General features: G+C 40.9%; 1 protein-coding gene across 3 annotated transcripts in view; it reads left to right on the top strand.

Annotated features, from left to right (window-relative positions):
• The window catches only part of baz1b (bromodomain adjacent to zinc finger domain, 1B), a 32,734-nt gene extending 23,964 nt beyond the window's left edge, over nucleotides 1-8,770 (top strand). For all 3 annotated transcript variants that reach the window (XM_060923593.1, XM_060923592.1, XM_060923591.1), the window contains 4 exons: nucleotides 2,527-2,636; nucleotides 2,789-2,943; nucleotides 3,142-3,248; nucleotides 6,985-8,770. In XM_060923593.1, the coding sequence (XP_060779576.1) occupies nucleotides 2,527-2,636; nucleotides 2,789-2,943; nucleotides 3,142-3,248; nucleotides 6,985-7,651 (1,039 nt within the window). In that variant the 3' untranslated portion in view covers nucleotides 7,652-8,770. The remainder of the gene's footprint in view (nucleotides 1-2,526; nucleotides 2,637-2,788; nucleotides 2,944-3,141; nucleotides 3,249-6,984) is intronic.
• Nucleotides 8,771-23,942: the final 15,172 nt, after the last annotated feature.

Below are 23,942 nucleotides of genomic sequence, written 5' to 3'. Positions count from 1 at the left end.
ATCCGGTTTGGGGTATTTTTTTTAACTGTAATTTTAAAAGTGACCAGCGTACCTTTTGGGGGCAGCATTGGTTCTGTGCATTCTGTAGAACAAGAACTAACGTTAGGAGGCTACTGGAGGAAGTGTGGTGTGGTGGCTGTGAAGAGTGAGAGATGCGCAGGTAGCTTAAGCGGGTGCTAGAAAGCGTTGATAATTATGGGAAGATGTCTGTTTAACGACAAGTGGTTGGGGGATGACAAATACCCCCAAAATAAGGAGAAGAATCGTTTGCGATAAAAAGCGCTGGATCACACAAATGTGTTTAAAGACGGTAACGCAGCGCTGGGGACACGGCGGACTGGGAAACTGGCTTTTCACGGACACGAGGCGCGCGTGTGTGTTAGAGGTCAAGCGCTCCGGAGTGAAACGCGGGGGGTTCGCGCATGCGCACAAGAGTCAGGTGGAAAATGGGACTTATAGGACATAATACTACTAATAATAATGATTAGCATAATTTTTTTACATTGTTTAATATAGATATATAAACAACCTTTATTTCAAAACTCAATTAAAAAGAACTACAGAAAATACAATAATTCTAAATATAGTACAATATAAATAATTTGTACAAAAAGTTTAGTTTTATTACTTATCTAGTGTTTTTAATATAATAAGAATATTAACAACCACTAATAATTTGTAGTAATAGTAATTATTGATTATTAATCATTACTACTTATGAATTAGTGATTAAGTACTAGGGATTATTAAATGTTATAAAATTAGTTATTAAAGATTATTACAAAATTATTAAAATAGTAATTGGTAGAATACAAACAAATACTCATGGATAAAATAATTTTTTTAAATAGTGAACATTGATATAAAATAACTGCTGCTACTACTACTACTGATGATGATGATGATGATAATAATAATAATAAACAATACTACTACTACTAGTAATACTTGTTAATGTTATTATCAGTTCAATTGTTATATCAATGTTCACTATTAAAAACAAATTATCTATAATCCATGAATAGTTTGTATCACTACTACTAATAATTACTACTTTTTAATAATTAACTAATCTTAACTCAATTTTATAGCATTTTAATAATCACTACTTATTAGTATAATTTAGTAGTTGATGATTATTACTACTTATTATTAAATTACATTTTGATAATCACTACTTATTAAAGTAGTAATTAATAATACTGAATTATAAAATTGCTACTCAATTATTAATTAATATAGCTAATAAGTAGTGATTGTTATAAAATTGAGTTAATTTTTTAAAATTATTAAAAAGTAGTTTGTTTATTATTATTAGTAGTAGTAGTAATACAATTATTCATGGATTATAGATAATGATTATTTTTGAATAATGAACATTGATATAACAATTGCACTGATAATTAGTTTAGTTATTACAACACATTGATTAATATTGATAATGGTTATGAAAGGCGAGTTGTTTTTCTGTGTTTAATGTAACGCTCTGATTGTATGACTGCATAAACAGGTTCATGCTGTTACCTGCTATAATGCAGAAGATACTCGAGAACTTCCTCAGCCAGCTGTATACTGTACCACACTCAGACTGATTTTGCTGTCGGACACAAAATCACACATCAAAGATAATCTTTGGGGATTGAAATAATGCCGGCTAAGGTTGTTCAGCTGGTTCTACTTGCCGTTTATTGTTTTCGTTTTTGAAATGATTCATGGTGTTTTCTCCAGTAAACGCCAGTCTTCTCCTTGCTGCTACAGTAGTTCTGCAGGCCCAAAACGCACGACTTTGCAAGCTGTTTGCATGTCTAACAGTTGCCATTGATGCACCCTGTTGTTCACCAATTGTGTGCATTCTTCTTAGTTAGTAAAAAAAATCTATTGCAGAAAACAGTTTTAAGTTGTCGTATTTTTCATTTTCTTTGCCATGGTACAGTCTTAATTTTTCCATTTAGAGGTCTTGAAAAGGTCTTAAGTCTATAAATTTGTACTTGAAAAATGTGCAGATACCCTGATATATCCCATCATGCATTGCGGTCGTGTTGAAAGAAATCAAATTGTTTCAAATCTGATTCAGTAAAAGGCAGCGGCAAAGAAAGGATTCAGCTTTGATTTAAAAGAACCGAAAGATGCAGGTACTTTGTATTGATTAATGTGGGAAATACACTCAGTATAATCTGGATTTATCACAAAAACACATGCATGTATTTATTATTTTGAAAACCCACCAGCCGGCTGATCTGGCACGTTTTAATTGTGCGACAGTAATGATGTAAATACCAGCGTGACAGAGTAATGTCCCTGAAAGCGTTTTTTCATTTTACCAATGAGCTCACTGTATAGTCCTCTATATAGTAATTCCCCATGTAGGGAGTAGTGAGCGATTTCGGACACGGGGACGTCTCGGTCCTGTCAGTTCCCTTGTCCGTGTGTGTGCACGCATGTGCATACACGTGTGCGTTCTCTCTTGGGAGTTCTTTATATACAGCACACCTCAGTCCTTCTCTATCATCTGTGTGTGAATGACAGAAACTATAACCAAGACACGGAGGACGAAGAGGATGAAGAGGAGGAAGAAGAGGATGAGACGGAAGAGGATGAATCTGAGGACGAAGAGTATAGGGATACAGGGCACAGCTGTGAGTTGTTTGTGTGTTTGTGTGTGTGTGGGGGGGGGGAGTTTTTAACAAATGTGGATATCTCCTTTCTCCATTGCACGCCAGGTTTCCAGAAACTGTCCACCGGTGCACATTTGACTAACTTGCATTTTCATTCCTTTCTGATTTAATAGTGAGGCCGAGGAAGAAGATGAAATCGTTTTTGAGGCCCAAAGTCCAGAGCAAGTCATCATCCAAAAAACATTCGCCACCAAGTGCCAAATCTGGATCCAAGTCTAAAAGTGCTGCCAAATCACGGCCATGCAACCCTGCAGACATTGATGAACTGGTGAGGGAGTTGCTTTTTGTGTTAAACAAACGTGCGTGTGCACAAGACGACCGTATAAAAATGAGAATAGACAAAAGATTTTACCGAAACAGAGTTCGTCACTTGGGTTTTGACATTCTCATGGTGACTGATATTAAATTTGGATTTGCTTGCTATGCTGTTAGTCTGTGTTTTTGAAATGTGCTTTGATTTCTGCAGGTGCGTCAGAGCTCCAGGACAGGAGGAAACAAGCAAGCACAAGAGCTTGAGAAGTGTGAGGAGATCCTCCAAAAATTGATTAAATTCCGCTATAGCTGGCCCTTCAGGTACTCTCTTCCTCTTCATGTGCACAAAAGAGTTGTCAAATTTGGGTTTCATTTTTCCATCCTGACGCCCTGTAGGCCAATTGGCCTGTCAGTTGCCAGCCTCTTACGAGGCTGTCCGCTTCTGTCGAGAGCGCACGCGCACTTAATCTAACGCTGGCTTGCTAGGCCTGTCGCAGCTTCACAATCATTCACACCTAGGATCCATTTAGAGCCACCAATTAGCCTAACCTGCATGTCTTTGGACTGTGGGGGAACCCATGCAGACATGGGGAGAACATGCAAACTCCACACAGAAAGGCCCCTGTCAATCACTGGGCTTGAACCCAGAACCTTCTTGCTGTGAGGTGTCAGTGCTAACCACTACACCGCCGTGCTGCCCTGTCAAATTCGGTAATAAATTTATATTTGCCCCTTTTGAACTTAAATTGGTGAATGTGACCAATTTTTATTTTTTTCATACAGTAATGTGCTTTTTAAAAACATTTATTTTGGGCTCCCAGCAAGCTGTTAAATATCTGCTGTCTTCTGTATTAACCCTTCTAAGAAATGGGTCGAATTCCAAATGGTAACCTATTCATTGTACATGCTCACTATGTAAGGCACAAGTGTTTTAGAATCTCTGCAAGACTCTTTGTACCCAGAATTGTGGGTGTTTTTTTTTTTTTTTTTTTTAAATGTGAAATTTGAAGCGTGTCACACTCCCAGTTTACATCTGGCATATTAACATGTGTCCTGGGTGATCCGATCACAAGCACGAAGTACAGGTGGGAGCAGGGTCAAATGTGTCTCGGAGACTCGTTGCAGTCCAGTCACTCAAACCACATTTGATGGCTTCAGTCTGGGACAGCGGTGGGCAAAGTCTCCAATTTCAGTACTTAAGTCAAAGTACGGGCGGCACGGTGGTGTAGTGGTTAGCGCTGTCGCCTCACAGCAAGATGGTCCGGGTTCGAGCCCCGTGGCCGGCGAGGAGCTTTCTGTGTGGAGTTTGCATGTTCTCCCCGTGTCCGCGTGGGTTTCCTCCGGGTGCTCCGGTTTCCCCCACAGTCCAAAGACATGCAGGTTAGGTTAACTGGTGGCTCTAAATTGACCGTAGGTTTGAATGGTTGTCTGTGTCTGTGTCAGTCCTGTGATGACCTGGCGACTTGTCCAGGGTGTACCCCGCCTTTCGCCCGTAGTCAGCTGGGATAGGCTCCAGCTTGCCTGCGACCCTGTAGAACAGGATAAAGCGGCTAGAGATAATGAGATGAGATGCTAAAACATATTACTGAAAGGACTTCAGATAAGTGAATGTTCATGTTAGCGTAACTCCATTTTTGCATGCTAACTAAGAGCGTCCAAGCTATGTGTAAACATTAGTTGTGGACAAGGCGATGGCAACTTGGCGGGCAAATCCATAGAAAGTCATTTGACTAACCAGACTGCATAGCTATTACAACGTTATCGCTAGCTCTAAAAGCACAGACAACTTTGTTGCAAGCTTTCTCTTGGAATAAAACGTTTACAGACCTCAATATGCTTCCGCAGGTCAGACGGCAAGTTTTTGTAGGCTGTGATGTGATTCGTTTTCGGCAAACATTTAAAATGAAACGGAGCTTTTAATTCTTTCCGAAAACTGAAACATGGGTTCTAGGTAAAGCCATGGGTGTGCGTGCATTCCCCAAAAGAACCGCCTCCTTCCATTCTGCCATCAACTGATCATGTTAAATAATGCTGCGGAGAAATAATTGAGCTTGATTTTATCCAGTCTGTGGACGTGACGTGACCCTGGTGATTACTGATAGGCTGTCTCAGTGTCCCCTGCGAAAAACCAATCATGTTTTAGAAAGGGGGGGGGACATCCACTTTTAAAGCCGCTTCATAGTAATGAGGACCTTGATAGAAATGCAGTGGAGTAAAAAGTACGATATTTGCCTTTCAAATGTAGTGAAGTTAAAGTCAGAAGTTTCCAAAAAAAATTAACTCAAAGCATAGGCACTCAAAGTGTACTCAAGTAGATGTACTTTGTTACCATCCACCTCTGGTCTGGGACACACAGCCACAGCATGTTTGTAGTTTAAACATGAATGAGGTTGCACAAAGGACCGCCTAATCAACTACATCATTGCCCAAAAAAAATTTAATCTTTGCAAAGCTGTGTGGGAATTGAGCTGAACTGTTAAAGATCTCTGTTTACTCGATGAAGGCGATACTAGAACGCCAAAGGCTTTTCATAGCTTCTTTTATCATCTCATTCAAGTTTATTCATTTTAAAGAAATTTCATTACCAGACCACGCGAATAAAGCAATGAGACGACACAAGTACATGAGGCTTTGTGGGACATTTCTGCCTGAAAATAATGCTGTGTTCACACTTGTACCGGTACGAAAATGGTATAACTGTATCGATACAAAGTATACCGGGACAGTTTAGTGTATCTGTCCACACTAGCGAGAAATGTTTGCGGTTTCCTTTCACGGTAGTTGAAATGCGCGTGCGCGAAATGTTTCCATGGTTACCGAGTAACTTCCTTCCGAGAATATGGCATCCGTTATTTCGAGATCTCGAGAAAACAAAACAATTATTTCATGCTCTCAGCTGGATCACTGTATCTCCGTCAGTAGAGACAAAGCCGGGCCAGTCTTCTGCGGAGGTGCCGCGGACTAATTTTGAAATTATCCCTTATTAAAAGACTTGATGCAATCTGTCCCTGTGTCAACCCCTGATCAAAATATTGCCTTATTAGGTGATCGATTATTCCAGACATTCTAATGACCAAAGTTGCGTCTATACAGAATGAGAAATAGCCCCAAAGTCCGCATATCACAAGTCTCTTGGCGCACCTGAATGAACCATTTCTCAGCTGTTTACTCGAGATCATGAAATAACGGTTTTGTTTTCTCGAGATCTCGAATTAGTTGTGTTGTTTTCTCGAGATCCTGAATTATGTCGTTATCTCGGGATAACAAGGTGAATAAAAAAAAAAAGGATTATATGAAGGCCCTCTCTCGGCTTCTGTACGGATGAAACAACGTGTGTGTGCTTTTTGTTGTCAATGTACAGTCTGTATTTCTGGTGGTCATTTATTCAGTCGAATTGTATAAAACGCGCGAGGCAGTTGAGAAAGAAACAAACGAATCTCCGTTCTTCACTATTTTGTTCAGCGAAGACATCGATTGAGGTGTGTGACTTTGCGCATTATATTTGTATCGATACAGAACCGCTTCATCTGTCCACAGTACAGCGAAGCGCTACTGTACTGGTACGAAACCCATACATTTGTGGGTTTCGTACCAATACAGTTATACCGCTACAGTACCGGTATAGTTGCTAGTGTGGACAGGTGTTGCAGTACGAAAGTAGTATCGTATCGGTACAAAATCCCTAGTGTGGACAGGGTATAAATGCAGCAGGAGCATGGCGTAGTAAGTGTTCATGATGGGCTTTCTCCAGCGGAATTGATATGACCTCCAGTCACTGGAGATGCACTTCTAATGCCAGGTGTGAACGGCTGTGCGTGCTGGCTGTCTGCTTGTGATCTGATCTTCCAGCACCCATGTGAAGGCAAGGTGTGAACAGGCCTCAAATTGCATGCGTTTATTCAATCTAGCATCAAACAACTAAGTTTCATTTGCACTATGTGGTCTTAGACATTTGTGTTAAATATGTGAACAGCCCTTATAACCTCCACACGCACACACCTAGACTTGTATGAGCGCTCGTTGCATTTCCCTAACTTGGTTGCCCTTATCCGTTCAGAGAGCCGGTGTCAGCAGAGGAAGCCGAAGACTACCAGGACATCATCAGCACTCCCATGGACTTCAGCACCATGCAGAGCAAGTTCAAGTCCTCGCAGTACCGCAGCCCGCAAGACTTTGTCGAAGACATGAAGCTGGTTTTCAGTAACGCTGAAGAATACAACCAGCCGGGTAGCACCGTGCTGCAGTGCATGAGCCGCACCGAGCAAACGTTCACTGAGCTGCTTCACAAGATCCTGCCCGGGGTTACCTACCTGCGCCGCAAAGCACGAAAACGCAGCACTCCCCACCAAGACGATGACGAGGACGACGAGGAAGATGAGAAGAGAGGGAGGAAAATGCAGAATGGCAAGCAAGAAAGTTCGGCCTCTAAAGGCCGGGAAGAGAGCAGCAGTCGGTCCGCAAAACACAGCGGCAGACGGTGCAGGCAGGGAGAGAGTGAAAGTGAAGATGAGGATGAAGAGGACAGAGTCACAAGGAGGAGCAAACGGACAGCAGCCTTATCAAGCCGTAAGGACTACCGGGAACAGGATAGTGACAGTGAGAGAGAGAACAGGAGAACTGGCTTGAGGAAGTCGGGGAGGAGGGCAGGCGACGATGCGGAGGCAAGCAGCGATGACGAATCAATCGGTCAGCGACATTCCAAGAGGCAAAAACGCTCACTATAAAGTCCAGGGTGCGCTTTTTTTTTTTTTGGGTTAAAATGGATTCTTATCCTTCCTTAATCTTCTACCTCCCTCAGTTCCAAAAGACAAAGTGGGCCCACTCTCTCAGAAACCTCTCAAACTGCCCCATGTAGAGATTCTCTTTTCCTGGTTTGTTAGACTTGATGCTTTATGTTCATATTGATAAATACAAAAGGAACTGATTTATATTTGTAAGTTGTTTTATTACTGATGTCTTCTTTTTCTTAACCAGGAAATTTATGATCTCTGATGAGATCTTTTGTGAGCTCTTAATGCAATTTTCATTTAAATTTTGGCCTTAAGCCACTTCATATATTTAAAAAAAAAAGTCATTGGGGTAACTTGATATCTGTCCATGTCTCATTTTGATGTCAGAATGTCTCACAGAGCTGCTCTTTCGAGTTGCAGAAGTACCAGGCAGGTTGCCTGTGACTGAATATTAGTGTCCTAGATATTATTTTTTTTTTAAAGAAAATAAATAAAATGATGCACTAGAATTGGAACTCCAGCTGTGCTTGTGGTGTACCGATACTGCGCACTATTTTTTGGGGGATAACCAGCACCAACATAATTATTTGGAATTTGTATTCATTTCATTTTTCAGATTAAGTACATATGAATAAAGCATTTTTCTGGATCTCAAATCATGTCTGCTGGATTCAACTTTATTTCTGTAAATTAAGTTTATAACATAAAACCACTACTGGTTGTTGGAAAACTATGACAAATTTAAAAAGGTCAATACAAGCAGTTCAATTCAAGTATTGACTTAAAATTAAGGCTTGATCTTAGTGTTGGTGCACCTTGTGCTCTCTGGATTTCCTAAACGATTTGTAGGGTTCTCTTTTTATCTACACTTAATCCTTGCAGAGGAACACTTTTTTTTTCTCCCCCCCCAAAAGTGTGTTCTGTATTTGAGATCAACACCGCCACGGTCTGCTTTGTGGTTTTTGTTCCTCTCCCCGTATCATTTTCAAAGATCGGTGACAAATCTGTACCAAGTGATTGGCGTGCAAGAGGGTCAGTGTTGTCCTGAACTTGTTTATTACCTTTTGATATCTTTATTTTTTTTATCATTAAAGTTGCTCTGTATTCTCTTTACCTGGTTGAAGCTTGGATGAGGTTCCTGCCCTGGGGTCTTCTGCTGCTGGGATCACTGATCCTCTTTTACTGCCATGTGTTCCCAGCTTTCTGCCTTCTAGGACAGATGTTGATGACGGAGCTAACTCATGTCTGAATCATAACGTCCTCAAGAGTTCGGTGATTTACAAACAAATACTCTTGAGGTACTAAGAAGAGTGGTCGAACACCTTTTAATGGTGCTGTTATCCAAGGTGACCTGTAGGTGGCACTCTAGTCTAGTTAGTATGTTTGTGCTTTGATTACATGCATCCCCAAAATGTCCTTTATGCTTTTGTAAATTAACTTTCAGTTTCCATTGATCCCAGGAAATGGTTTCCTCAATTTATCAAATTGGTAATTGTTGAAATTTTGTGATTTTTTTATTTTATAAAATTATTTGGCGAACTGAGAATTTAGTGAAGTTGCAAGTGATCTTTCACAGGCCAACAGTCTAGATTGCGAATATGATGCTTAGAATAAACATACAAGATCCTGTGGATTAAACAAGACCGTTACCTGATCACATCCGTTCTCTTTAAACCTGGAAACGTATATAAATGAAATGTCCTAGTGCAGGAGTGATGTCTCATTCACCAGTGAGTGACATGCAAAAACTGCTCTTATATCAGCCCCCCCCCCCCCCCCTTTTTATTTTTTAAATAAACCTTAATGCGGTGACTAAAATCTGAACAGACCTGTTTTGTTGTAATTACCATTTCCCCCCTCCTTATGATTAGCACTTGGGTTCTGTGTATGTTAATGCTGTTTATATTCTTGGTATATTTTAGAAAGAATAATTGGGAGCATGTTACTCTTCGGAAGGTTGACCTCTGTTTCCGGTGTCGATTTAAAACCTGCAGAAAGTGGAACTGTGCAGAAATGTACTGGCTTCTGTTTCCATCTCTCTGTTCTGTTAAAGGTTTTGTGGGCACATTTTATATTTTCATATATAGACGCACGTTTACAGCCTACATGTTAAATTGGTCATGATCTCCCATGTAAGTTTGTAAGTAAAGGTTTTATTCTGTTTTTGTAAAAGTTCCCCCAGTCTATCTGAGTCATCACTGCCAGTTGTAAAACCTTGTAATATAATAAGAGGGGAGGGAGGCTCGGGCCAGCTTAATGAACCAACCTGAGGTTGAAATGTGTGTGGGGGGAGGTCTTTTTTTTTTTTAATAAAACCTTGAACGTTGTTCAAAATTTGTCTTTGTCCTTCTTCACCCTCCAGTTGCCTGCACTTAAGCTATAAAGTAGTGATTAGTTGCGCGTGCTCTGTGAATTGGGTGCCATCCAAAGTAAGTGTGTATGCTGGCAGTAAGTTTGGGTCATGGCAAAGGTGTGAAAGCACCACAGTCACAACAATCAAGAGAGGTTTCCCCTTTCTTTCTAAGAAAGCTTATTTTTGTCTTACCGGGTTTTTTTCCCCTCGTGTCTTGTGCGTCTGCATGTGTCCCTTACACAAATTGTGGATGGATAGAGAGAGAGAGGGGTGCGCCTTTTCTTTTAATTACAGGCCCTGGTGTTTTGCTTGGAGCTCTCAGGTGGCACCAGGTAATTACGATTGTACCTCTTGCTCCAGTCGGCCTGGCCCCCACAACTTTCCACTGAGGAGGAGAGGGGACCTTGAAAGGTGAGACATGTGGAACAAGAGGACCTTCTGTGGAAAGCCAGATGATGGAAGAAGGACAGCTTTGGAAAGCTGGAACTTTGGGGGATGAGAAGACGTGTAGTGGTGGGGAACAGTCCCTGCCTGTCTGGGATGGAAGGAAAAGTGGGATCCTGTGTGGAGAAAGTAGATAAATCAGGTTCAGAAGCGCCAAAAAGGGAAAGGTTTATTTTTATTATTATTTTAACTATCACTGGTTGTTGTGAACATCCACTGCTTTGATTTAAAGTGAGCAAGATTTCATTTCACATTTAATCCAGTTCAGCAGAAGGACGGAACGTTAAAGATGGATAGAAATTTTACTGTAAATGTTCTTGATGTAGGGCGGCACGGTGGTGTAGTGGTTAGCGCTGTCGCCTCACAGCAAGAAGGTCCTGGGTTCGAGCCCCGGGGCCGGCGAGGGCCTTTCTGTGTGGAGTTTGCATGTTCTCCCCGTGTCCGCGTGGGTTTCCTCCGGGTGCTCCGGTTTCCCCCACAGTCCAAAGACATGCAGGTTAGGTTAACTGGTGACTCTAAATTGACCGTAGGTGTGAATGGTTGTCTGTGTCTATGTGTCAGCCCTGTGATGACCTGGCAACTTGTCCAGGGTGTACCCTGCCTTTCGCCCATAGTCAGCTGGGATAGGCTCCAGCTTGCCTGCGACCCCGTAGAAGGATAAAGCGGCTAGAGATAATGAGATGAGATGTTCTTGATGTATAGATATGGTTTATGAGCAGTAACTATGGCTTTAAAAAATATCACAGGATAAGGTTTCTCATTGACACCTATTCTCTCTAGATCTACATTTGTCACATTTCCTGAAAATAAGGGCGTAGGAAAGAAAGAATGAGTCATGTGGAAATGTACTGTATCATTCTCACTTGGTGGAAGTGTATTGGTTAAATCTGTTTATAAAATGTATAGTTTTGGTTCTTACAACTTCGACCGTGATAAAATCACTAACTTGTGCTCTCTTGTGGTTTATTGATTTAATAATGGTTGTTGGTTCTTCTGAGCTTTAACCACATTATACAGTGCCTTTATGAAAACTTAAAAATAGCTAAAAAGTAAATTAATGTTTACATTAAGAGTCCTGCAACTGAAATCGTTTAACACAGTGACCGGTATGAATCAATACCATGTTTGTGATTAATTGGCAAAAATCAGAATTGAGAATAAGTACCAATATTTACATTGGAAGACTAGAGCTGAGTAACTTGTTAGCATTTAGGAACATGCTGTAATGTAAATTTGCTAACTTGCGTGGACTTATTTTTAGTAATGGACTGAATAAACAGTCAGATGTGTTTCGTTAACATTTAAACAAATGTCAGTTAATATATGATGTTGCTCTGTTCAGAGGAATTCTGGTTTATTAATGATGGTGAGGGGGTGGCATGTTGGTGCAATAGTTAGCCTTGTTGCCTCACAGCAAGAAGATTGTGGGTTCGAACCTTGTGGCCAACTGGGGTCTGTCTTTGCGAAGTTTGCATGTAAAACAGACCCCTTTTTGTTTTAGCCAGCATTAACTTTTTTACCAGTTTGTGCTAGCATAGCTCTGCTGTGGGATTGGACCATATGGGCTAGCCTTTGATACTCGTGACCCTGTTGCCGGTTCACCAGTTGTCCTTCCGTGGACCACTTTTGGTAGGTACTAACTACTGCATACCGGGAACACCCCACAAGATGTGCCATTTTGGAGATGCTCAGACCCCTATCCATCACAATTTGGCCCTTGTCAAAGTCATTCAGATCCTGATACTCACCCATTTTTCCTGCTTCCACTACAGGACCCCTAACGGGAGCAGCCAGAAGAAGTCTCATCTCATCTCTCATCTCATTATCTGTAGCCGCTTTATCCTGTTCTACAGGGTCGCAGGCAAGCTGGAGCCTATCCCAACTGACTACGGGCGAAAGGCGGGGTACACCCTGGACAAGTCGCCAGGTCATCACAGGGCTGACACATAGACACAGACAACCATTCACACTCACATTCACACCTACGGTCAATTTAGAGTCACCAGTTAACCTAACCTGCATGTCTGTGGACTGTGGGGGAAACCGGAGCACCCGGAGGAAACCCATGCGGACACGGGGAGAACATGCAAACTCTGCACAGAAAGGCCCTCGCCGACCATGGGGCTCGAACCCGGACCTTCTTGCTGTGAGGCGACAGCGCTAACCACTACACCACCGCGCCGCCCCCCAGAAGTCATCTATATGATAAAAAGAATATTATATGGTGGCGCAAAGATATGAAGTTTAACTTCTCGTGTTGAAAAATATTTCACTTGTTCACTTTGCTCACTTGTAAATATATTAACCACTCGAAGATAAGCTTCATATCTTCATGTCACCGTGTAATATCATACATGTTGTTATACATACGGGCCACTTTTTCCACGGAATAAAAACATGTATTCTATTCCCTTCTAGTGGGTTTATTGATAGCATGCAATATTATCATCACTTATCCTACATGTATTACGTCACTCTCCCCAATGGAGAATGAGCGTGCAATATTGTTACAATATTGCATGTTGTGAAAACAAGTCTCACGTCAGAAATGTAAAACTTCCGCGCTAGCGAGCGACAGTGACAATTTGTAAACAAACATGGCCGCCAGGTTTGCGTCCTTAAAAACGGAAAATTTTGAGAAAATTTTGGCTGCCCAGTCGCTCCATTGTATGTAGCTGTCAATGTTGATTTTTAAAGTAACTAAGTAAATTACACAGGGAAAATAATATTTGGCTTGACTGTGCTAGCATTGGCCTTTGCTCACACTACACTGGCTGGAAGGTAACTGAACTGCCGTGCTAACAACACAGAGTCAAGGCTAAGCTAGCGTTAGCCTTCGATTATGCTCCTGCTCAATGCTACACGGGCTGGAAGGTAACTGGACTGCCGTACTAACAGCCCCAAGTCGCAGCTGAGCTATCGTTGGCCTTCACTAATGCTCCTGCTCAATGCTACGCTGGCTAGAAGGTAACTGGATTGCTGCCTTAACGGCACCGAGTCACAGGTAAACTCACGTTGGCCTTTGTGAATGCTGATTATGAAGGGTGTGTATGTATAATAATATTGGCTGGCTTTTTTTTTTGTGGTCTATCAAATATATTCCATTCAGCTAACTCATCTTTGACTCATTCAGTATCATGCTAGGTGATTGGAATATATCCAATAGACCACTCAAAGCCAGCCAGTATTACTGTATTTAAGTATCTTATATCGTACTGTATAACATCATACAGTGGTGCTTGAAAGTTTGTGAACCCTTTAGAATGTTCTATATTTCTGCATAAATATGACCTAAAACAACATCAGGTTTTCACACAAGTCCAAAAAGTAGATAAAGAGAACCCAGTTAAACAAATGAAACAAAAATATTATACTTGGTCATTTATTTATTGAGGAAAATGACCCAATATTATATATCTGAGAGTGGCAAAAGTATGTGAACCATTGCTTTCAGTATCTGGTGTGACCCCCTTGTGCAGCAATAACTGCAACTAAATGTTTCCGGTAACTGTTGATCAGTCCTGCACACCGGCTTGGAGGAATTTTAGCCCATTCCTCCGTACAGAACAGCTTCAACTCTGGGATGTTCGTGGGTTTCTTCACATGAACTGCTCGCTTCAGGTCCTTCCACAACATTTCGATTGAATTAAGGTCAGGCCATTCCAAAACATTAACTTTATTCTTCTTTAACCATTCTTTGGTAGAACGATTTGTGTGTTTAGGGTCATTGTCTTGCTGCATGACTCACCTTCTCTTGAGATTCAGTTCATGGACAGATGTCCTGACATTTTCCTTTAGAATTCGCTGGTATAATTCAGAATTCATTGTTCCATCAATGATGGCAAACCGTCCTGGCCCGAATGCAGCAAAACAGGCCCAAACCATGATACTACCACCACCATGTTTCACAGATGGGATAGGGTTCTTATGCTGGAATGCAGTGTTTTCCTTCCTCCAAACATAACGCTTCTCATTTAAACCAAAATTTCCATTTTGGTCTCATCCATCCACAAAACATTTTTCCAATAGCCTTCTGGCTTGTCCACATGATCTTTAGCAAACTGCAGATGAGCAGCAATGTTCTTTTTGGAGAGCAGTGGCTTTGTCCTTGCAACCCTGCCATGCACACAATTGTTGTTCAGTGTTCTCCTGATGGTGGACTCATGAACATTAACATTAGCCAATGTGAGGGAGTCCTTCAGTTGCTTAGAAGTTACCCTGGGATCCTTTGTGACCTCGCCGACTATTACACACCTTGCTCTTGAAGTGATCTTTGTTGGTCGACCACTCCTGGGGAGGGTAACAGTGGTCTTGAATTTCCTCCATTTGTACACAATCTGTCTGACTGTGGATTGGTGGAGTCCAAACTCTTTAGAGATGGGTTTGTAACCTTTTCCAGCCTGATGAGCATCAACAATGCTTTTTCTGAGGTCCTCAGAAATCTCCTTTGTTCGTGCCATGATACACTTCCACAAACATGTGTTGTAAAGATCAGACTTTGATAGATCCCTGTTCTTTAAATAAAATAGGGTGCCCACTCACACCTGATTGTCATCCCATTGATTGAAAACACCCGACTCTAATTTCACCTTCAAATTAACTGCTAATCCTAAAGGTTCACATACTTTTGCCACACACAGATATGTAATTTTGGATCATTTTCCTCAATAAATAAATGACCAAGTATAATATTTTTGTCTCATTTGTTTAACTGGGTTCTCTTTATCTACTTTTAGGACTTGTGTGAAAATCTGATGATGTTTTAGGTCATATTTATGCAGAAATATAGAACATTCCAAAGGGTTCACAAACTTTCAAGCACCACTGTGTGTGTGTTTTTATATATATATAATTAGTCCCTAATACCCATTGTTTGTCACGAGTGTTTGGATATATGAAGGAAAGTTTGTGATAATAGATAATAACTCTATTCACACACCTCATTAAGCCATTTCAAATAAGGGCAGAAGCAGGTGTCCAGCAGGAGTTCCTGGAAAAGGGAGACTATCTTACAAAGGTATAAGCCTGGGTAACTGAGACCTTTTGCTCTGTGTGTGTGTGTGTGTGTATATATATATATATATATATATATATATATATATATATATATATATATATTTATTTATTTATTTATTTATTTGTGTATGTTAGGACTATTTATGCACTCATAAATGTCTTGGTTTGCATATGGTAATGCATTGTTTCTGTGTATAATTGCTCCATTGCATGCACATAAATACCACGAGCATTCAGGCTCATGTGTTCTGAATGTATCTGCATGAGCATGAATAGGTATGTGTTGAGTAATGCGGGGTGCATGTGTAGTTCTCTGCGTGCACTTGCTCTAATAGGGAACAGTAAGAAGTCAGCCAGCCCATAAAGGACTCTTTGAATGGCAGGCAGTGTGTGTGGAGGGCGCTGTAATCTATTGCAGATGTGGAGGTAATTATATCCAGTCAGGTCTGATGGTGACAGAAGCCATGGCCTGGGCACTGACGTCTACGGGCTTGCCCACAGACTCTGCACTTACCACAGATGCATCTCTTTATTTCTCTTTTTAATTTATTTTTTCATCATCCATATTTCAGGTTTGTGCTAAAGCTCATTGGTACATTTTAGCATTGACTGCATGTATATTAAGGATCAGCCATCCAGGTCATCTTGAATGTTTTATAGTACATATTTTGAATCTCTGGACTTGTCTTTTAATCTTAAAAATGTTCCAGTCGACCTGATGAAGCTCTGTGACTCTGTCGGTCCAAGATTATCACACAAGTCCAGTTGCCTTGACCTAATACTAACCATATCTACATCTCTATTCCAGTAATAAATCTATCACTGTAGATTAATATGCCCACGCAGTGCCACTCACCAGCCTTGGTATTCAAAAATGACAAGAAAGCTGCTGTAATTCACCTAAGAGGAAGTATGCCATATTAGTACAAGAGATAGAGTTCATTTTTGCTGTCGTTTTTGAATATCAAGGCTGGTGAGTGGCACTTCATGGTATTCAAAAATGACAAGTAAAATGAACTCTATCTCTTGCACTAATATGGCTTACTTCCTCTTAGTGGATTTACAGCAGTTTTTCCCAGTCCCTTAAAGCCCTGTGGTAGACCGATTGGGCTGTGGTTCTCCATTTGAACTGGGCCATTGAGAATTGGCACAACAGTGTGTGTGTGTGTGTGTGTGTGCACCCAATTTGCATCGCTCTAACCACACGGTTCTCTTACACAGAGCATCTTCTTTCACAAGAGATCATGGAAAAGCTTCAGATTCCACAGGACGACGGCTGAATAGCGAAAGGTGGTGATGTATGGGTGCCTGAATTGCAACTGTTTAAAGAAAGGCCCTTCAGTACCTGAGTGTTTATTTAACTTTGCAAATTATATGTAAAAAATCCCAATCCGGAATGGTATACTTAATAAAGATCTCTAAGATTAATCTAGTGTGATAGTATAAATATTGAAAGTTGTGCAATAGTATGGTCTATATAATGAATTAGATTAATGCAAAGCCCAATTAGCACTGAGGTTTGGGATATGTTTATGCAGGAGGTCCTGATTCTTGATTGATTTATCCGTAGATGGACGTGGTGAGAGAGAGAGAAGGAGGAGAGACAAAGGCTTTCTGTGTTGTACTCGGAGGTGTTCCGCACGACTGAGGAAGGCAAAGCAAACAGAACCAAAGGAGAGGAGAAGAGGAGGAGCACAGGAGAGATTTCGCACCCTCAGCAACAATTGTGACCTGAACCACAATGGGTCCACACATACACACAAACTCTTCCCATAATCTGCTCCAAAACTCAGTTGTCACTCATTGGACAATGAAAACAAAGCGGGCCTTCACCGTCAGGCTTTACTTTCAATTTTAATTAAAGGACGGCACCTGAAATTAAATTGTTTCTGATGATCTCTCATCCTCCCAAACTCATTCATCTGAAAACGAGACATTTACACACGTTCTCACTTTCATATACATACACACAAAACTCCGTGGACGTATGACCAGTGGGCGCTGGTGTGAGAATGAATATCTAAGCATGGTTTCAGCTTCTGTAAGTAAATATGACCTCTTGTCTGATCTGATGGATTAACAGCAATCCAGGCAAAACATACAGATAAAGTTCCTTCTCCCTCCCTCCCTCTCTCTTTCTCTCAACAACAAGCCTCTCTTTTGATTTGTTGCCTGATATATAATTACTTCCTTTCTCTTTTTTTAAATTCTTGTATGTAAACAGGCTGCTTTGTGATTTCATTCTCTCCCACACATCAACACTGTTAAACCCTTTTTTCAGAAGTCTTTCAGAATCCAGCTGTTGTCCTGCTGAGAACTTCATCTAAGAGCCTTTGTTCTTTTTCTGCACACATAATTTCAGATTCTTTGCATCAATCCTCAAACTATGTTATTATTTTATATCTTGCTCTTTCAGTTACTCATGTACTCATCACACATATTTAGGTATGTACGTACCTGAAGTATATTCACTTTGCTCGTGCTAGCTTTTCTTCATTGCTCTCATTCATTCGTTGATCTTCAGTAAGTGCTTTATCCTGGTCAGGGTTGTCGTCTGTCTGGAGCCAATCCCAGGAACACTGGAACCAATATAGAAACATATTAGATGGGATTCACTCATTAAGCAATCAACTGAAAGTCCAAGACTCATCCGCTTCACAAAGGATGTGAACACTTGAACATAACACCCATAAGAGGGTCTTCCCCAAACTATTGCCAATAAGTTGGAGGCACATGATTGTCTAGAATGTCTTGGTATCCCTGTAGCATTACAAATTCCCTTCACTGGAGCTAAGAAGCCCAAACCTGTTCCAGCATGACAACGCCCCTGTGCACAAAGCAAGCTCCATGAAGACATGGTTTGTCAAAATTGGAATGGAAGAACTCGAGTGGCTTGCCCTGACCTCAACCTCCCTGACCTCAACCCCACTGAACACCTTTGAGATGAACTGGAAGGCACCTCACTAATGCCTGACCTCACTGATGTTCTTGTGACTGAATACACAAGCCATCTTCAAAAATCTAGGGGAAAGCCTTCTAAGAAGAGTGAAGGCTGTTACAGCAGGAACAAGAGAACCAAAACTATATTACTACCCATGGTTTTGGAATAAAATGTTCAACAATTACATACGAGTATATGATGGTCAGGCATCCACATTTTCTTGCCGTATAATGTAGATTCAACAAGAGAAGATGTGCTATATAGTGGGCATTAGATTATCCTGCTTGTGTTGGACTGTTTATTGTAAAATCTGACTTAATCAGGGTTCTGGCTATCATTAATGGCCCCCTAATGCTGACAAGATCCCCTGTATCTTTACGAGTGCCTGTGTTCGCTCGTAAACAGAGCCAGATGTGTGAAACAAAGCAAACGTACCTCATAAAAGACTCCCCAAAAGGTGTAATTAGTGTGTAACAGCGAGTCATGTCCGGCTAAATGCAGCAAATCGCGACAGGAGAGGACTCCGATCTCATGTAGGGCCGCTCTGGGAATCAGGAAAACAGCACGAAAAAAGTGTGTATGCTGCACCACTTAGCAGCAAATAAAACCCTGCTGGAAAGAAAGCATCCTGGGCAGAGTTGGTGTTACAGTGCATGCAAAGCATGTTTACCTCCCTTACATAACTACCTGCAACTTTATATTCCTCATAATGCCTCCAGTAGTTACATTTATGGGTTTAATATTAGAGACCAGCCTTCACAGAAGTGAAATTCAGAGTTAAAGAAACATTAGCACTGGCTTGATTTTTAAATAAGCTAGGATGTCAGAGGCCATAACCTATTGGCACCAAACAAAAGCAGCAGTGTGTGCATGTGTCTTTTCCCAGCTGGTTTTCTTTAAAGTTGAACTATGTGCTGTACAATAATCAGTCTGTGTCAACACCCCTGGCAAGAGAAAAAAGCCTTAATTCACATTAGGGGAAAAAGGTTGGGCAAATACTTTCACTCTTAAGCTGCAGTGTTGTGGACTTGAAACGTTAAGAGGTAAAGTGGCATATCAAATGCAGTACTCTGTATCTGTACAGTATAGTATGCACAGCATTATGTTTTTAAAGGTAGATATAAAGCAGGCATGTTGAACATGATGGAAATGGCTGTTGTATTGGAAGATTCATCCATTATCCATAACCGCTTATCCTGTGCAGGGTCGCGGGCAAGCTGGAGCCTATCCCAGCTGACTATGGGCGAGAGGCGGGGTACACCCTGGACAAGTCGCCAGGTCGTTGCAGGGCTGACACATAGAGACAAACAACCATTCACACTCACATTCACACCTACGGTCAACTTAGAGCCACCAATTAGCCTAACCTGCATGTCTTTGGACTGTGGGGGAAACCGGAGCACCCGGAGGAAACCCACGCGGACACGGGGAGAACATGCAAACTCCACACAGAAAGGCCCTCGTTGGCCACTGGGCTCGAACCCAGAACCTTTTTGGTGTGAGGCGACAGTGCTAACCACTACACCACCGTGCTGCCGTATTGGAAGATGTGCTAACAAATACAACACTTCACAATGGCCCCCTAATGATGAAAAGATTTGTTTCTTTTGAGAAAAAAAAGGTAGTCTGAATATGAAGCAAACATATAGAAAGATAGGAGATCCCTGCGTGAAGGATATTCCATAAAGGATGTCCCTATGCACGACAGGAAGTCCTTATTTTCCTTGAGAAGTAAATCTGGAAGGGAAGCACTTTGAACTCCCATCAGTATTTTTCACTTTCATAACTACTTTCATTCATTCATTCATTCATTCATTCATTCATCTTGAGTAACCACTGATAGAGATATTTGTTTGGCATGCTTGAACTGATACAGGCTGGTTTGATTGCTACTTGTTCTTGACAATGGAACAATCTGTTCTAATTGTTACTTGTTTTGGTTGGTTACATCCTTGAGATTTATCTTCGCTCATACATTCTGCTCTCTGCTTAATGAAAGCAATTTCGACTAGTAATGCCTTTCTCTTTTTCATAAGACTATGATCCTGATGGGTCATGTAATGGTACATAATGTCTCGCTTATTTCATACAGTAGTGTAGTCTAAACCAGTGATGTAATGCTTCATCACCCATTTACTGTACATTATGCATAGATAACTTAGCTTCGTCAATTAAAATCATCATCCAGTCACATAGCTACAACACACTCTTGAATGTGAATGTGTACTCATGTTTGTCCTACAATAAACTGAGAAACATCTCTGAACATCAGCTGTGTCTGTGTCAGTGACTGTTTGCTCCCAGATTGAGCTGTGAGGCAGAATTTCTTCGGCGGCAGAGGTCTACATTCCTAGATCATACTTTGTCAATTCAACCTCCTTCGGTACAGACAGATCAAAACCTAGCAACCACTTTATCATCCTGGTCAGGACTGTGGTGGATCTGGAGTGTGCTCCAGGAACACTGGGTGTAAGGGAGGAATACACTCTGGATAGGAAAACATCCTGAATTTAAAACCTGGGCACAACTTAGCATAGCCAGTCTACCTACTGACATTTTGGGAGGTGAAGAAAACTGGAGAACCCTGAGGAAACCCATGCAAACACAGGGAGAACATTCACAGAAAATCCAGACGGTAACCTGTGGTCAAGCTAGGGGACCCTGGAGCTGTAAAAAACAAGGAAGCAAGCAAGCAAACAAATGAAAAACAAAACTAGAACCCTTCAAGGTTCTTCAGTTTTGCCCTCTGGTGGATCTTAAAGTCGAACCCTACAATAGTGTATCCCTATCAAAGGTGGTATAAAGTAGAACCTCTTGAGAAAGATAGCAACAACCCAAGAACCCTCATAAAATATTTTTCGTAGAGTTCTTCATTTCTTAGTAATTCATATTTAATGAACAGTATGTTTTAAGATAAATAATTGGGTAATAAGCCAAATGATTAAAGTGTTCAAATAATAAAAAATTCTACAGATTATAGAATATGTCCCTGAACATACACTATAATAGCCAGATCATTTAATTTGTGACAAATACATTGTAGCTACAGGTTCGAACACACACACACACACACACACACACACACACTCACTTACTTTCGATCTACACTTCCAAACGCTGGGAAGTTTGAGGTCAAAAGGAGAAAGAGAGAATACCAAGAGGAAATCTGAGGGTTAACTTCATTATAGTGTTCTCTTAAAGCATTATCTACGCCTTTACGAAGTCCTTACAATACAACAGAGAGAGAAAGCGAGAGAGAGAGAGAGAGCGAGACTGAAAGAGAGTGGGAGGGAGTGAAAGGGAAAGAATGAAGAAAGAACAAAAAGGGCATAAAAGTCTTACCTTTCTCAAGATCTATACAAAGACCATGCTTTTGAACAAAACCCAGTACGGAGATAATCTGCAGCCATTATGTTTCTTTGCTATTCACGTTGTACATCTGCTAAATCACACTGCAGTTCTTTGAACTACAATCTCTCAGAGTGTAAATTATATAAGGACTTTAGCTTGGTGCAGCTAACTAGCTATACTTTAGTGAAATTCTAGTCAACTAGCTTTTAGTAAACATTAAAGAAAGAGCCTGTTATAGTAATGTCCGTAACAGATGTGGAAACAAACAAAAAAAGGCATAAAAATACAACCCCGATTCCAAAAAAGTTGGGACAAAGTACAAATTGTAAATAAAAACGGAATGCAATAATTTACAAATCTCAAAAACTGATATTGTATTCACAATAGAACATAGACAACATATCAAATGTCGAAAGTGAGACATTTTGAAATTTCATGCCAAATATTGGCTCATTTGAAATTTCATGACCGCAACACATCTCAAAAAAGTTGGGACAGGGGCAATAAGAGGCTGGAAAAGTTAAAGGTACAAAAAAGGAACAGCTGGAGGACCAAATTGCAACTCATTAGGTCAATTGGCAATAGGTCATTAACATGACTGGGTATAAAAAGAGCATCTTGGAGTGGCAGCGGCTCTCAGAAGTAAAGATGGGAAGAGGATCACCAATCCCCCTAATTCTGTGCCGACAAATAGTGGAGCAATATCAGAAAGGAGTTCGACAGTGTAAAATTGCAAAGAGTTTGAACATATCATCATCTACAGTGCATAATATCATCAAAAGATTCAGAGAATCTGGAAGAATCTCTGTGCGTAAGGGTCAAGGCCGGAAAACCATACTGGGTGCCCGTGATCTTCGGGCCCTTAGACGGCACTGCATCACATACAGGCATGCTTCTATATTGGAAATCACAAAATGGGCTCAGGAATATTTCCAGAGAACATTATCTGTGAACACAATTCACCGTGCCATCCGCCGTTGCCAGCTAAAGCTCTATAGTTCAAAGAAGAAGTCATATCTAAACACGATCCAGAAGCGCAGACATCTCTGGGCCAAGGCTCATTTAAAATGGACTGTGGCAAAGTGGAAAACTGTTCTGTGGTCAGACGAATCAAAATTTGAAGTTCTTTATGGAAATCAGGGATGCCGTGTCATTCGGACTAAAGAGGAGAAGGACGACCCAAGTTGTTATCAGTGCTCAGTTCAGAAGCCTGCATCTCTGATGGTATGGGGTTGCATTAGTGCGTGTGGCATGGGCAGCTTACACATCTGGAAAGACACCATCAATGCTGAAAGGTATATCCAGGTTCTAGATCAACATATGCTCCCATCCAGACGACGTCTCTTTCAGGGAAGACCTTGCATTTTCCAACATGACAATGCCAAACCACATACTGCATCAATTACAGCATCATGGCTGCGTAGAAGAAGGGTCCGGGTACTGAACTGGCCAGCCTGCAGTCCAGATCTTTCACCCATAGAAAACATTTGGCGCATCATAAAACGGAAGATACGACAAAAAAGACCTAAGACAGTTGAGCAACTAGAATGCTACATTAGACAAGAATGGGTTAACATTCCTATCCCTAAACTTGAGCAACTTGTCTCCTCAGTCCCCAGACGTTTACAGACTGTTGTAAAGAGAAAAGGGGATGTCTCACAGTGGTAAACATGGCCTTGTCCCAACTTTTTTGAGATGTGTTGTTGTCATGAAATTTAAAATCACCTAATTTTTCTCTTTAAATGATACATTTTCTCAGTTTAAACATTTGATATGTCATCTATGTTCTATTCTGAATAAAATATGGAATTTTGAAACTTCCACATCATTGCATTCCGTTTTTATTTACAATTTGTACTTTGTCCCAACTTTTTTGGAATCAGGGTTGTAGCTTAGTTATAAATAAGAACATAATAGATGATGCTGGAGTTAGCGAAGCGCTCGCTAACAAATTGATGGCTCTTAGCAAGAAAAGTAAACTAACTAATACTAGGAGATAGCTAGTGCCATCTATTCAAGCTACTGCACAAGTATGCTAGTGTGCTAAATTAAAATATAAGGCAGTTATCACAGTCCTGTTCAAAATACAAGATTAATCTAGCTAACTAGATCAGTAAAAATAAGTATTAGTACAAGATGTTGTAAGCCTAATATAATTTAGGTTTTTATTATCTCATCTC

This window comes from Neoarius graeffei, chromosome 6 (genome assembly GCF_027579695.1).
Source record: "Neoarius graeffei isolate fNeoGra1 chromosome 6, fNeoGra1.pri, whole genome shotgun sequence".
NCBI classification, from domain to species: domain Eukaryota; kingdom Metazoa; phylum Chordata; class Actinopteri; order Siluriformes; family Ariidae; genus Neoarius; species Neoarius graeffei.
The sequence above is the reverse complement of the archived record's forward strand: the minus strand, read 5'-3'. Positions and strand labels throughout refer to the sequence as shown.